Below are 14,680 nucleotides of genomic sequence, written 5' to 3'. Positions count from 1 at the left end.
AGCCTTTCTAATCCGTTGGTTCGAGCGAGTTGATGTTTTCGCGCCAGCTAGTAGATGCGGTAACAGACGTGATGCCTAGCAGAAGGGGCAAGGACGGCCGAGGCCGACCGAGGCTGGTTCGCTCGCTCGCTCGCGGGAGGAAGTCGAGACTGCGGAGAAAAAGAAAGAGAGAGAGAGAGAGAGAGGGGGGGAAGGAGAGACGAGGGAGAGAGACCGCCGGATCGGGGTGGACTAAACAGCAACGACCGCGCGCACCCACGTGCGTGTGAGTCGTCGCGCGTGGTACGAAGGCTGGCGCGAGGGCCTGTGTGCGTGCGCACGCGCGCGCGCGGTTGCACGATGCCGCCGACACCGGATCCCGGGGAGTCGTGCGAGTTAGGAGCAACGTGGGATTTCGCGAAGCGTTGCATCGCGATGGAATTCCGTTCCCTCGGCGCGAGAGAGAGAGAGCCCGCCCCTCCCCTCCGGCGGGCAAGTCGCGTGCCGCGATCCGTCTTGGAACAAATTCGCGACTCCTCGACTCCTTTTTTTTCTTCCCCCCTCGAATATCGCGCGGAGAGCGACGGGACGACGACGCCGCGACGTCGCGCACTTCGATTCCGCCGGAGCGCGGAGACGGAAGGTGCCTCGGGCGGCTTCCAAGGCTCCGGCGGATTCGAAATGGAATTTAAATGGCTCGGTACGATAAAACTTGCACTTACGTGCTCCTTTTTACGCCAGCTCCCGCGGGCACGGGAGCGAGCGGGCAATAAACGACGGCCGGCGTTTATCGCGCGGAATGCACGCGCACGCAGGTGCATCGCCGTCGATGCGCGCAAACACGTTTGAGGAATGCATAATTTATCCAATTTAAATTATACCGCGGCATTCTCACGGTAATCGTTTTTATTTCGGGACGTCAACAAGATTCATTTGCGCTGACTCACTCGATTAAATGTATATATATATATATATATATATGTATTTCAAATCATGCTCGAGAATTACGCGCGCGCGAGTGGCCTCAAAGGAGACGCTCCTAGACGCTTGACGAAAAACTCGGCGAGAGTGAACAGCCACGTTCTAGCCGCTCTAGTTAGCGGAATTAACGCCGCGCGCTCGGGGACAGTCGGTCTCCCTGACGCAGACGTCGCGATCGTCCCGCGCGTAGCCGTCCTCGCAGACGCAGCCCCGAATACAGATCTTCGTGCCGGCGCAAGCCGTCGTCCTCCAGCGGTCCGCATTCTCGCATGTCTTCCGACAGCTCGGGTCCCCGGAACACTCGCTGTACTCCTCGTGCTCCCCGCATTCCTCGACGAGGGATGCGTCGAAGTCCCGATAGCTCGGATAATCTACGTCTAGAAGGTCAGAATCCCCCGTGTCAGGCGTGGAAAAGAAACGGCCCGACAGGAAAAAAAAAAAAGAAGCTGTACAACTCACTCTCTCCGGCCTCCAGGGAGTCCAGGGATGCGTCGTTCAGATCGCCGGAACAATGAGCGCCGACGAGAACGGCGAGAGCGAAAAGTACGAGGAGTCCCATCCTGCGCTCGCAACAACTTGAGACGCGTACGAAAAGCAGTGTCGTTCGTAGTTTTGCGGGGCTTTAAGTACTCGCGCCGGCATATCAAACTGGTAACGAGGGCCCCCCTCGATATCGAAACGCCGCAACCAGTTTTCCCGCACGCAGATACCGGTGCGCCATAAATCGTGGCTAAAAGGGCCGTTAGATATACTCGGGCACGCAGGACGATGATACGCGTTCATTTCCGGCGACGGGAAATCGACGAGTCTTTGCAGGCTTTTTTTTTCTTGCAGTGTTATATATTTGTGGGACTTTCAATTGTACAGCCAACTCGTTTACGTACAACATACAATATCTTATTCCATAAGAAAACCGTAGCATCAGATCAAAGTAAACAACTGTACTGCGGAGCTTAGCGATTCGTTCTACCAAGATGTTCGAGCTAGAGGAGCTTACGTCGCTAGTGTCTTGTCTTTAGTTGTTACCAGGATTATTTTAATTATATTTAAGTATAATTATTACAATGATCAAATACAATGAAAGTGTTCTGCTGTTAGGCATTCGAATATGCAAGCGATGACCTGCTTAGATCTCACCGGAGTTTTGTTTTCTTTTAACAGAAATTCATGCACTTCCCTCCCTTGAACAATTTTGCCTGCCTAGTTCCGAATGTTTCTCCAATATACAAAAATGTACACTATCGGAAAGAACGAAAAAGAAGAGGGTGAACATTCGTTTCCGACAACGAATGATAATGAAAAGCCACTTGCCACACATCGTACATTGTGCAGCCTCTTATAATCGAATACTTAATGCGTATTAATGAACTAAGAACAATATTGCTATCGTACCATGTAGAGTAAATATGAATACATTAATATTAACTAACTAAACATTTAAACTAAATATTTATGACTTATATTGACACAAGTTTTTTTTTTCACTCAAAACATTCTCAAGAATTATTTCTCGAAGCGTCCGTTAAACTTGACAAGCAAATCATTGTAGTAGACATTTGTGTACGTAGAGTTTGCGTACTCATTTAGATTAATTCGACTCACATTTAAATCATATTAATTTTAACTTGAAAACAAAATTAAGATAAGGTCTAAAAAATGATAATTTTGACCGTTGCAAATAGTTACGACTTGTGACACAATAGAAGAGATCGGCACTGAAAGGCTACGAAGGTGTCTCGACGTGCCTCGTGCCAATCGGTCGACTACTCAGAGCACGGGCGACGGAAGGAAGGCGACTATATCACAGAGAAGCAGCGACGGTGGTGGTAACAGATCGTAACTACCAAATTTTAGCAGCAATGGCTCTCTGGATTAAAACGGTCTTGCTTCGCTGTTTCATGCGCTCAATGAAGTATTCCTTTCCATCCAGGTTATCGTCGACAGGTCTGACCCCTTCATTCTGGCAACAAACGAGAGTTAGTTGGCTCGTGGCTAGTGTTCCCTCGCGCGTGTGGCTGATCATCATCATCATCATTATCGTCACTTTCTTCGTGTTATATATTCCTCGCTTTTATCATCAATCGGGTTATCGTGATCGTCATTGTATAGATGAGCTGATCGCTTTCGTAGGCCGAAAACCTACGCGAAGTCTAACCAACCTTAGTGCTGGCTGCGTCGCCCCCCTCTCCCTCTCCCCACCTCTCATAGTCGTCGTCGTCTCTCTCTTCTCCTTCGCTCAAGGGCCCGGCTTGTCTCTTATTAGGCGGTACGGTCGTGCTACCGCTTTCACCCTGTTGATGATCGCCGTCGTCGCCTCCCTCGAGCATCTTGTTGATCTTCTCTTTCGCTTCGTCAACCTTCCTCATCGGATCGGGCGAGTAGCTGCGATCGCTGTATCGATCGCGCGAGGCACGGCGGTCCCTGAAGTCCCGCCTGTCGCGGAAATCACGAAAGCCTTGTTTGCCGTGAAAGAACCTGCCGCCACGATTACCGCGGTTGCCACGACCGCCACGATTGTTGAAACCACCGCCACGACGATTGCCGAAACGATTGTTATGCTGATTGTTGTAGAAGCGGTTGCGATTCTGGAAATTGTTGCCGCCGCCACGATGATTCGGATTGTTAAAGCCTTGGAAGCGTGGCTTGTAGTACGTGCCGCGATTATTGTATGGTCGAAATTGCCTCTTGCGATAGTAACCCCGGTCGCCAGACCTACTACGACTACGACTTCTGGTGTACGACCTCGATCTTGAGCGTGATCGCGATCTGCTGTACGTACCCGAAGGAGACCTACTGTACTTCCTCTCGTAACTGCCGGAGCGCCGATTCGAATATGAGCGCGAGCGGCTTCGTCTCGGCGACCGAGACCTAGACGATCCGGAACTGGAGGCACTTCGAGATCGACTGCGTGAACGTTTCGCCGGGCGATCCCTGCTCATGCGCTTATTCATGCCGCCCCTGCTCGAGTCGCGTTTCTTAGGACTTTGTCGATGGCCACGTTCGTTTTCACTATCCGAATCGGTTCTCGGACCTTTGGCTTGAGACTGGTTCTTCGCCGTTGGTGGAGGACGCGGTGGCTCCGGCGGATGTCCCGCTCCGCTATTCTGACCGATCGGTTGAAACTTGCCGCCCAGATTGTTGTTGGAGCCAAACTTGGCCGGTGTAGACTGTGACACAGACATAGCGGTATCCTTGTACGACTGGAACTTGTTCTGCGGTTGCGGCGTAGGATACTTGACGGGCGCTTGCTTTGGTATCGGGGGCTCTTTCGGCAGTGGCGGCGGCGGTGTCGGTGTAGGTTGTGGCGGTGCTGCTCTCTTCTCGGCAAGCTCGCGCTGCATTTGCTTCCGTATGTTCAAAGACTTTTCAAGAGCCGCACGTTGCAATCTCTCCTCCAGCTCATTGTCATCGTCCTCGTCGCTGTCCACGAAGACATTAGATTGTACCTTCTTAGTCTCCGGCGCGACGTCTTGCCACTTTTGCGAAGGTACGTCCTTTTGTCTGGAACCATGCGCGAATGTGAATTCACGGCTAAATAAAATAACGAAAAATCTTATATACTGCAAATTATGTTTATCGTCAGATTTGATATGTCTAAAGATTATTTACCTAGCAGCTTGCGCAGCTTTCCACTTTGCATTTAACGCAGCGGTGTCCAGTGTAGGGAGTTTCGGTTCGGGATGGATCAATTGGGATTCTTGCTCAAATATGTCCGTTAGTGGTTTCCTCTGGATTTCTGCAACAAACGATTATGACAAGATTTTTATATTATTGTATTCAGTGTACTCCAATATACAGCTTACGCTTTATTTTTACTTTCGTACACACCTTTTCTCTGTTGCGCAGTCATTGGCATCCTGGATTCCCGCTCGTGATATGCCTTCGAAGCTTCGTCTCTCTCCCTCTCTCTGCGCAGCTCTTCTTCCCTCCGTGAACTTTCGGCGAGCTTCTCCGCGTTGCTAAGAGGGGAAGGTATGTCATTATACTGTGCTACATACCTAGTAAATATAAAAACACAAGTAGAATACGATGACGGCCGCGTGATTTCCGTTCATTTGCGTTATCTGAGGATATGAAAACAGCGTAAACAAAAATAGATCGCGAGTTTAAGTCAAACTGCTTAACTGGAAGATAATAAAAGAAATATTAAATTTGTTACTATCAAAGAGTCCCAACAATGGTTCCAACCTTTTGAGCGCCGCACAGTCTTTCTCAACTTTCGCATAATATGCATTAAGCTTGGACTCTAATTGTTCCAAGTCCGGCAAAGACGACTTTTTCAACGCTTCTAAATCTCGTTCGAGCTTGTCCTTGTTTTTACGCTTTTTGCGTTCTTCCTTCTTCTTCTTCTTCCGACTCTTCTTGTCCTCCTTTTCCTTATCTTTTCCCTTCTTTTCCTTCTTCTTTTTCTTCATCTTTTCACTCTCAGAATGTTTCTTTTCCTTTTCTCTTTCTTTCTTCCATCTTTTTGTCTCATCCAAGAACTTCCTTACCTGTTCGCGAACATACAAAAGTGATCTTGCGTTACTTTAATTTTCATGTTGCATTTGAAATTATACTTGCCTTATCTTCGTAATCAGAATCGTCCTTGGTCTGTTCAAGAAACTTGCGTACTTTGCTTTCATAGTCGTCCACTTTCTCGCGTGCATTTGCGGTGTAAGAGGCTGGTGCGATAGTATCGTGAGTGGTGGCGGTTGCAGCGGGTGGATTGTTATACTGAGCCATCCGTTTGCTAAGTGGTGAAAGCGAACTGCGATGATCTTTCTTATGTTTGCGTTTACGGTTTGGCGAACGGGATGCTGATCGTGAACTTCCCGATGACGACGAGCTGCTAGAGTCTGAGCTCGAAGAGGTCGAAGATCCAGTGGATGAAGAACTCGAGCTGGAGCTCCATCTTTGTCTCTTCTTGGATCTAGATTTCCTCTCCTTTTTGCGTTTCTTTTTATCTTTTTTATTTTCTGCAGCGACATTCTCGGCTTCAAAGTTCTTAAAGGTATCCAAAGGATTCAGTGACGCTGTGAGAGTCTTTGATTTTATGTATTCAATGGAATTTCGCGCTTCCTCGTGGTACGGTGCAATGGCCAAGCAGTTCTCGTATGCTTTCTGGGCATCGTCGTATTTCTTCTCGTCTTCGTAACTGCGTCCGAGCGCAACCAATGTTTCTGCCATATACTTGCGAGCATTCGTATGCGTTTGATTTAATTTCAAGGCTGTCTCAAAGTCGTCAATAGCCTTCCTGAAGCTTCCGCTATTTGCATATCTGTAATACCAAGTAATACATTAAAAACTTCCGTGCATATATCGACACATTAATAATAAAACTATCAAATTTAAGGCAAATTGATCAAATTAGTCATCTGTATAAGTCAGAAAATTTTCAGAAATAAAAATATTGTAATAATGACTCAATTACTTTTCAAATTATAATAAAAGAATGCCAAACGAGTTTCGATTTCCCTAGCACCGATGTAAATACGAAGGCAACCATCAATTAAGAACTTACAATGCTCCTCGAGCGACCAAGCCCTCGACGTTGCGAGGATCAACCGTGAGCGCTTTGTTGAGGCACTGAAAAGCTTCGGAATGACGACCAGCCTTGAAATGATCTATACCCTCAGCGACACTTCGGAATGCCCACTTGCTCGCTTGTGTTTGTCGCAATTCAGTTGCATATTCATTTGGCGGAAATCTCTCCCTGCGCATCAAAAAATGAACGTAATCAAGCATAATATAGAAAAAATGGAGCTTATACAAGGTATCTCGTTTTAAATGATCCACGCAAATATCTCCAAAGATATGAAAGATATGGAAAAACTTAAAGGTGAAATAAAAAATTAAAGGTGACCTTCAAATGACTCCAAGGTCGAGTAAATGGCACCACCTTTTGTGTCCCTTCGAACCGAACTTTTGCTTGAAACGTTTTTCCGTATCTTTCATATTTTTTTAGATATTTGCGTGGATCATTTAAAATGAGATACCTGGTATATTTACATTACTAAATTTTCCAGCGACGTTTCTTACCTCAATCCAACCATATTGGAATGATTCTCTTGTCCAAGACCGATTAAGTCGCACAGATATTTTATGTTGTTTGGATTGTTGAAGCCAGTACTATTCTCCAACAGCGCTTCATAACTCTGACCTTTGTTGTCGATCGCTTTCCTACACCACAGAAAAAAATGCCTGGTTATTAAACATTGTAGAAATCATCGTGACCTTTGCCAAAGAAGAGGAAACCAAAGCTACTTCGTTAACGGTAAAACCAAAGACTTGATAATCATGACAGCCAAGTTCTTATCGATCCTGTCGGTAAATAATATCGCCTCTCTGGCAACTCGTTGTGCGCCTGCTCTCTCCAACACCTCATCGTATTCCATATACTTTTCTGCTTTGTAAGCACATACATATTTATGCGTGCATTGCATTTGTTGCGGTCTTCCCATACACACATACAACAGTTTAATTATTCATCTATTCCTGGACAATGCTTCACTTCGATCTGCATGTATTAATCAATGATACGATACTAATGTCAAAAGTGCTTGAAATAATGAATTGATCAGTTCTTTTTAATTGCATCGTGTACAGACAATTGTGCACCTTTTGGCATTAAGGTCGTTCAAAATCTACCGTTTGTACCGTTAAGAAGCAGCAGGGGTCCGAAACAGGGATACGGTGCAGAAGGTAAGATTCCCTTTTATTAGCAGAAATAATCTCATTGTTATAAATTTACATTGGTAAACAACCTGTATGTAAACTCGTCTCTCACCTTTCACCGTTAAGACGCATATTTCTAGTATTTTGTAATCAGAAGATTTTTTTTCTCAACACAAAAGCACACGGCCTATCATCGATCGATGGTGTGGTTTCGGTTTTTACAAGTTTTTTTTTTCGGTGCGATAAAATAAATTGCATAACCCTAGGATAGGTTGGGAGCCACGCCTGAGTATATATTATCTTCCAAGGCGGACCAAAAAAATTTTTTTTAGATGTAGTTTCATCTCTATGCATTTTGTGATGTCAATTATCAACATGACATCACTTTTTTTTATTTGTCAATCTAAGCTGTAAGTTTAAACATTAAGGCATTATTACGATAAGGCGCGATTCTTTCGAGGATTAAAGTTTTTGGGTGATTAAGACTCGAGTTGTTTGGTCTCTGCTTCTCAAATCTCATTGACTTCCTCTACAGATTGTGAAATCTATTCAACCTTACCTTCGACAAAGAAAATACGATCGAACACGAAAATATGGATACCTCATGCCATGATACAGAATGATTTACAGCAAAAAGAAATTATATTAGTGTACATTTCAAGAGAATACATTAACGTACATATACATATATAATTCTTTGCTTGATATCCTTGTAAGAGACCAAACAACTTTAAATCAGTGTTATACCTACCGTCTGTAGCACTCACTCTGGGCACTCAAGGCTCAATGTCTCATACTGGAAATTCAACTTCAAAAGTCATTCGCGCCATAGTCTGGCTGGTGCTTTGAGAGTAATATATCGCAAACGTAGATAGAATATGTGCGCAATAGAGCCATGTCAACCAATGCTCAAGGTTTGAATTCATTTGTATCACATTAGAAATTCATCATGACTATCAACTTTTTACGTTACATAGAGTGTCTGGCACCTAAATTCATAAAAATGTGTAAGAGGAATCAAAACTAATTCACCTAATTTTGTTAGTATCACAGTGCTTCTGTTAAAAGTTCGACTTTCTTTTCCCACCATGCCATAGTATCCTTACCTTTATTTTTATACAACGAAAAAAACTAAAAGAAAAATACGAATAAATGAACAAAGCACGACAAATTACATTACATAATGATAAAATCCGCTATAATGTACAACATACAATTAAAAGAAAGAAGAACTCGGTGTAAATTTTACATCTCAATGTATCACAATTGAAAAAAAGAAAGAAAGAAATATTCTGTCTCGCAGTGCAAATATTCTTATAGCAGTACACAATGAACAAAAGTGTGACATCACAAAATGCTCTCGTTGTCTTATCAGGTGAATAAGATATCTCCTAGACTCAAGGAGTCAACTTACAAGTTAGTGAAGCATATTACGGATTCGGTGGACTTGCAATTAATATCTTATCAGTTCGTCGTGTTAACTTACTTGTAGGCTTCTGGAAGCTCATCGGAATGGATAAGTCCCATAGATGGGTGTGGCGCTTGCCCTTCCCGGGCAGGTACGTTCATAACTGCAACAACTCGTTCGGCCTCAACGTTAACTTCACTGACTACGACGCAGACGAGATCATTTGCCATGTAGCCTCTTGTAACACCCTTCTTGTCCACCGCCGGCACAGTGGCCGTATTTAGTATTAGTGCCTAATAAACAGAATACAAAAGCCTTTGTTATCAAACATAGGTGAAACTCAACGTACACTGACCGTGGTATATGAAACTTTGCAAGAGAAACAATGATACATTCAACGTACCTTAACTCCTAATTCAGTAACAACTCTGGGACAGTCACTGCAGTTGCAAAGCACCTTCAGAAGGAGACCTGCGGCACTTTTACCCATTACTTGCGCGAAAATTACGTCCCCAACTACTAAACTCTGTAAATTAGATAAATAACATCGAATTAGACTCGTCAGATTTCCCGACCACCACCGCCTTCTGTTCTCTTTCTCTTATCGTTATGTACCTCCAAAAAATTACGGATGCGCTGCGACTTCTCCATGGTGACAAAAGTATCAAGTGCTGGCACCGTAGCATAAAACTCTGCGAACACAAATGGGGCATTATTGCACAACATTGCACAACATTGCGTAACATTACGTCGCAACTGACTGGAGAAGACGACGTGGAAAAACTATTACCTTCGTCGTCCCTGTCCTGCTTATCAAAATCCGTCGATTTCTCCAAGTTTGCTTTATCATACAGGTCGTCAGCTTTTTTCGTGATAAACTGTTGGAGCTTCAGACGCTTGCCTCTATCTTCAAACCTGCAAGAGACGCCGGATTATATAAAACGTGCGACGATAACGAATCCACCAGTGCCCCCGGGGCGATCGTCAGGAATGATCTAGGCGTACCTGAGAGTCTTTTGCCGCTGCTGATAGATCTCAAAGCTAGGATCCTTGAGATTGAGCATGGCTAGCTCGTTTTCGTTGCGCTCTCCCTCCCACACTTTCTGGAACTGCTGACCATGGTAGTTCAACGCTTGCGCCACGAGACGCGCATCCATAGATTCCATTCTCGCTCAGCAGAGAGTCGAACCTAATCTGCAAGACTATGAAAAATCGTCGCGCTTCAGTTATGCGTGCGTTCGATCCGCGGGCTACGAGAGCATCCACGACGTGTGTCCGATTATATCGTTTCGTCCGAAAACCTATGTCGTGGACACAGATCAGTAGCGGCATGTTGTTACACTAGAGGCGCCCTTAACCGTTCTCTCATGCATAAAAACGTCCCTCGGGACGCCCAACGTCCAAGGGCAACGTGCCCGCTCAACGGGCAGTTGCCCAGCGACGCTCGAAAACGGCCTGCGCTCATTACCGCGCGCCCGGGTGAACGTCCGGCGGCGCTCGGGCCGAACTATTGGAGGATCGCAGGCGCTCCTTGGCGCGCGCCGTCCAAGGGGACGAAGGCGATCGATCGCACCGTCGTCGTCGTCGTGGCCCCGCAAAGCGAGGACGACGCCCGCCGTTTACGACGCGACAACGCTCGCGTAGGCGGGCGAGAAGCTACAGCGCGCTATATCGATCCCTCTTTCCAACAAGATGGTCGTTTGCGTGGAAAACCCGGGACTGCGGGAACGGCGCCATGACGCATCCCGCTCTCTCACAGCCGAATCTCGCCCATCGACTCTCCGACGCGCACCCGCTTCTCCCTTTCTCTCCCTCGGGCCCGCGGTATTACGCGAGTGCTACTTACCGCTCGTCCGGTGTCTTACGCGAGGTGAACTCGGACGAGAGAATCACGCCGCGCGAGGCATCGTCAGGAGCACAAAGCGAAAATGCGTGCGCGAACGTCGCAGTACGTCGCACGAGTCACGATGTGACGCGGCGGAAACGACCCAGGAGCGACCGCGGCGCGGCGGCGCGGGACGAGCGCGCGGCGCATGCGCAGCGCGGGGACTACGTTTATCGAGCGCCGGCCGGCCGACGTACTTAAACGAGCGCGCCGCGCCCCGAATGACCGAGTAGTTCTTGCCGGACGTTTTCTTTTTAAATTTTTTTTTAATTAAATTTTCTTTTTATTAAATTAAATTAAAAATTCTTTTTAAATAGAACGTTACTTTAAAGATAGAGCGATCAATTTTCACATTTAAAATACAAGCCGCGCAATTTTTGGATAACTGTCGGGATCGAACGAGTCACGTCCTTCAACAATATAAATTTAATGCGTAAATGATGCGCTTGAAATACATGCCAAGAATTTTTGCAGTGATAAATCATAACACAGGATGTACGAAATACTTCTTATTTTACAGCTTGTAAAATAAGTACAAAAGACGTACCGTTTTACGTGCGTCGGAAAAAAGCTGTAGCGAGCACGCGGAGAATAACGCATTCAACAATAATCCAGTCTTATCTTAAGCCGACGGCACTCGAAGCTATTTTTTCCCCCACTGGATTGCTTTTGCGTGAGCCAATAGGGGACGCGGAGTTTTAGATCAGGCGACTCGAGGCTAAATCCCGATTGGCTGCCGCGAGCAAACCAGGAAAAATGGTATCGCGCGCCGTTGGCTTTAATCGTGTACGCATAATAAGTGTTGCTTCGTAATATATTGTCTCACTTCTCGTATCCGTCGATAGAAATGATCGCCAACAATATTATTCCCACGTCGACACTTCCGGTCTGCGTGAAAGAAATTATATTAACCGCTACGGTTCCAAATTATCTACAATACTAGGCGCTGCCCCTACGAACGTTCTCGGAACTTTATTTTTCATGTCTCTCCGACGTCACGTCGACTTCGTAAAGCATCATCCATGCGAAATTTTATACAGCCACACTTTACGTCGTTGGCCTATGTAGATTATCAGTCGCGCGCTGTATATATAAACACTCCCTACTTCCTCTCTAGCTTTTCTTCTTGATCTTTTCTTTGCTCTTTACGTCCACGTTCCAGTAGTACATGAGCTGCGCCACTATTATACCGTTTGCCAGGGTGGAACACACGTACATTATTATCATAGTCATATCGCCCGTTTCTTGAACGGAAGTGAAGATCCGCGCGAGAGAACCGAAGAAGAGCATGAAGCATGTTGCCGCCGAGAGCTGGCCGGTGTTTCCGTTTGCATAATTTGTATAGGCCTGTGCAAGCTACAATCACGCCAAAAAAAAGAGTGGATTAACACTTGCAACGTATGCGCGAGAGTAGCGAGATGTTCTCTGGAACAGTTCCGATAATTAAATCGCGTACCTTGCTTATGAGAACAATGGGTATATTCATTGCCTGGCATGTCCAGAGCACGTGGACCGGCGTCAGTCCACTATTGGCCGCACAAATCACCGCCAGATAAGCGGACAGGAATGCAGTCGCTTTCGCCGTATCTCCATTGTAGTGCAGCACTAGAACCGCGATGATCAGAGTCTGAAGCCCTAAAAATACCCCATCTCCCCAGGCACTGGAAATTAACAAGTTAACTTGTACAAGCGAGTTGCGTACACCGGCACGTGCCATTTTGTACGCGGGCGCGTGCCTTGTGCGTTCAACAAATTATTCGTTCACCTAAATGGAAATCTACTCATGAAACTGTAGGAAGACATCGCAGTGATGGCGAACAGATCCAACAACACGCTGAAGACATTGATTCCCTCGCCGCTTCTATTTTTTAGAATTTTTACAATCTGAGGTACCTTCACTGGAAAGAAAATAAAAGCGTTTCGACTTAGGCCCGGTCTGCAATGAGTCGTTAGTTGTTAGTCGGAAGTCAGAGCTATATAATCCTTTTTTCTTTTTTATTCAGAAAGTTCCGACTAACAGCTCAATACTGGCCAAACTTTAGGTATGTGCGAGATAAGGACGTTATTAAGAAAAGCTACTATAAGCACCGCAAAACAGCTACGTATGACTAAATACATTTGCACCACTGTGAGCTGCAATACAATTTTCAATTTTGATAATATTGCAACATTGACGCAGTTATGAAACAAAATACTTTATTCATTTTGCTGCAATGAATTGGACATCCCTGTACCTAGAAATAATCTACTAACCGAGCAAGGAACCACCGATGATGCCCAGTCCTAGACCTTTGCTCAGTGTCGCCTTGAAGCATCCGACTGAAACATTTGATCTTTTACTTTAGTCTGTCGGCGATTGCGTACATTTATTTGAAAATTCCTTTTTCATCTCGATTTTCATGACGAATTATCGACAAGTCCTAAGGTCATATGCACAGAACAGCTCGACTTGTAACAGCGATAAGATTAATTTCTAGTCCATCGCGCAGTGTCATTCATTCTTTTAATTTTAAATGCAGGAAGCATTCCTGCTCTCGTGTTAGAAACAAAACGCCACGTTTGAGGAGGAAAAGAAAGAACGGCTCGCGATAAAACTGTGACAAGTCATCGGTGCGAACGTGTATTATACCGTGGAAGAAATTGAACTTGTCGAAGTACTCCCTCATGCATTCCTGAGTAAACAATAGTGACGCCGCTTTTCTGATATGTTGTGCCATGTTGCGACTCGTTCCGCATTAATCGACCGTATATTATAGCGCGATACAAATGGAATGTGACGGAAAGCCCACAGACGCGAGACGTCTGCGACGTCCTCCGTAATCGTTTAATGATCGGCGACAAGTAATACCCTCCTCGTATACGCGTGCCAACTCACGTCACGTCGGCGGCGCAGCAGCGACATTCAGCGGCTACGTGGCGTAAACCTCGAACGACACCACGGATGGTAATGTACCGACGGAGCATCGGAAATGTTATTAAAAATCGATCTGTGAAATTCGGAAATTCAAAGCTAAACTAATATACGTACGTTGAATAGAATATTGGATATTATTGTCAGCCAAGACACTTGTTATTGCAGAAAGGGCAGATATCTGAAAGATAAACGAGAGAAAATTAATTTTATGTTGCATAATAATATTTATATTGCGTTTAAATAGGTAGCTTAGACATTTGATCAAAATACCGGCCCAAGTTATTTTGATAAAAATTAAAGCAAGCATGATAAGTGAAATACAACGTCTCTCTTTTACTACATAGCTTTGATAGAAAATGCATGCTGCGGAATTTTATTGTAATTTGTATGTAAAGGACGAATGAAAAACACGCGAATAAAATTCTTGGAGAACATCACTGGAGAACGGGACATTTTTGCTACCGCGTGCGAAAGGTCGCGCGGCCTTGACATTCGCTCGGTACAAATAATACTTGTAAGTTAAATAAGAAACAGACAGATAGTATCTCGGTGGCATGAGGTCGCGAAATTAGAAAGAAATTATTGAAAAATACGTTTAGGTAACAAAGATCCACGTAAGGATACGTCTCGGCATGCATAAAATTTTCGCATAATAACTTCTGCATTATTCTCTCCTTTTTTTGTTCGCATATATAACATTACGTTATTTTACGGGAATACATTTTATAGAATCCCTTTCGTGTATGTATAAAAGTATACATGTCTCAAGCAGACCATTTACGTTTGACAAATATTTTAAAAGCCGACGTTTTATTGTTAGCCGATACGTTTTTCGTAACGTGTAAAACGTATAAAA

The 14,680-nt window shown here is 45.1% G+C and overlaps 3 protein-coding genes across 5 annotated transcripts; all 3 read right to left on the bottom strand.

Annotated features, from left to right (window-relative positions):
* Positions 1-953: 953 nt before the first annotated feature.
* On the bottom strand, positions 954-1,706 carry LOC105567189 (inducible metalloproteinase inhibitor protein-like). Its single transcript, XM_012021835.1, has 2 exons — positions 1,420-1,706; positions 954-1,337 (listed from the first exon to the last, which is right to left on the bottom strand). The coding sequence occupies exons 1-2, from the start codon at positions 1,517-1,519 to the stop codon at positions 1,072-1,074; spliced, it is 366 nt and encodes a 121-aa protein (XP_011877225.1). The 5' UTR covers positions 1,520-1,706; the 3' UTR covers positions 954-1,071.
* Positions 1,707-1,778: 72 nt separating this feature from the next.
* LOC105567188 (tetratricopeptide repeat protein 14 homolog) lies at positions 1,779-11,017 on the bottom strand. 3 transcript variants are annotated; one of them, XM_012021832.1, is made up of 14 exons: positions 10,872-11,017; positions 10,031-10,227; positions 9,816-9,940; positions 9,641-9,717; positions 9,429-9,551; positions 9,104-9,318; positions 6,982-7,122; positions 6,464-6,655; positions 5,524-6,220; positions 5,149-5,453; positions 4,789-4,958; positions 4,570-4,696; positions 3,120-4,491; positions 1,779-2,920 (listed from the first exon to the last, which is right to left on the bottom strand). In XM_012021832.1, the coding sequence occupies exons 2-14, from the start codon at positions 10,189-10,191 to the stop codon at positions 2,801-2,803; spliced, it is 3,825 nt and encodes a 1,274-aa protein (XP_011877222.1). In that variant the 5' UTR covers positions 10,192-10,227; positions 10,872-11,017; the 3' UTR covers positions 1,779-2,800. The 3 variants fall into 3 exon arrangements, with proteins under 3 accessions (XP_011877222.1, XP_011877223.1, XP_011877224.1); XM_012021833.1 differs by having other exon boundaries at positions 3,120-4,461; XM_012021834.1 differs by lacking the exons at positions 9,104-9,318; positions 9,429-9,551; positions 9,641-9,717; ... (1 more) ...; positions 10,031-10,227; positions 10,872-11,017 and adding exons at positions 7,730-8,025; positions 8,369-8,573.
* Positions 11,018-11,318: 301 nt separating this feature from the next.
* On the bottom strand, positions 11,319-13,800 carry LOC105567187 (mannose-P-dolichol utilization defect 1 protein homolog). Its single transcript, XM_012021831.1, has 5 exons — positions 13,540-13,800; positions 13,164-13,229; positions 12,676-12,808; positions 12,367-12,571; positions 11,319-12,266 (listed from the first exon to the last, which is right to left on the bottom strand). The coding sequence occupies exons 1-5, from the start codon at positions 13,625-13,627 to the stop codon at positions 12,024-12,026; spliced, it is 735 nt and encodes a 244-aa protein (XP_011877221.1). The 5' UTR covers positions 13,628-13,800; the 3' UTR covers positions 11,319-12,023.
* Positions 13,801-14,680: the final 880 nt, after the last annotated feature.

This window comes from Vollenhovia emeryi, unplaced genomic scaffold (genome assembly GCF_000949405.1).
Source record: "Vollenhovia emeryi isolate VEMERY1.0 unplaced genomic scaffold, V.emery_V1.0 DF939140.1, whole genome shotgun sequence".
NCBI lineage: Eukaryota > Metazoa > Arthropoda > Insecta > Hymenoptera > Formicidae > Vollenhovia > Vollenhovia emeryi.
This window is presented reverse-complemented; position numbering and strand designations above follow the sequence as displayed.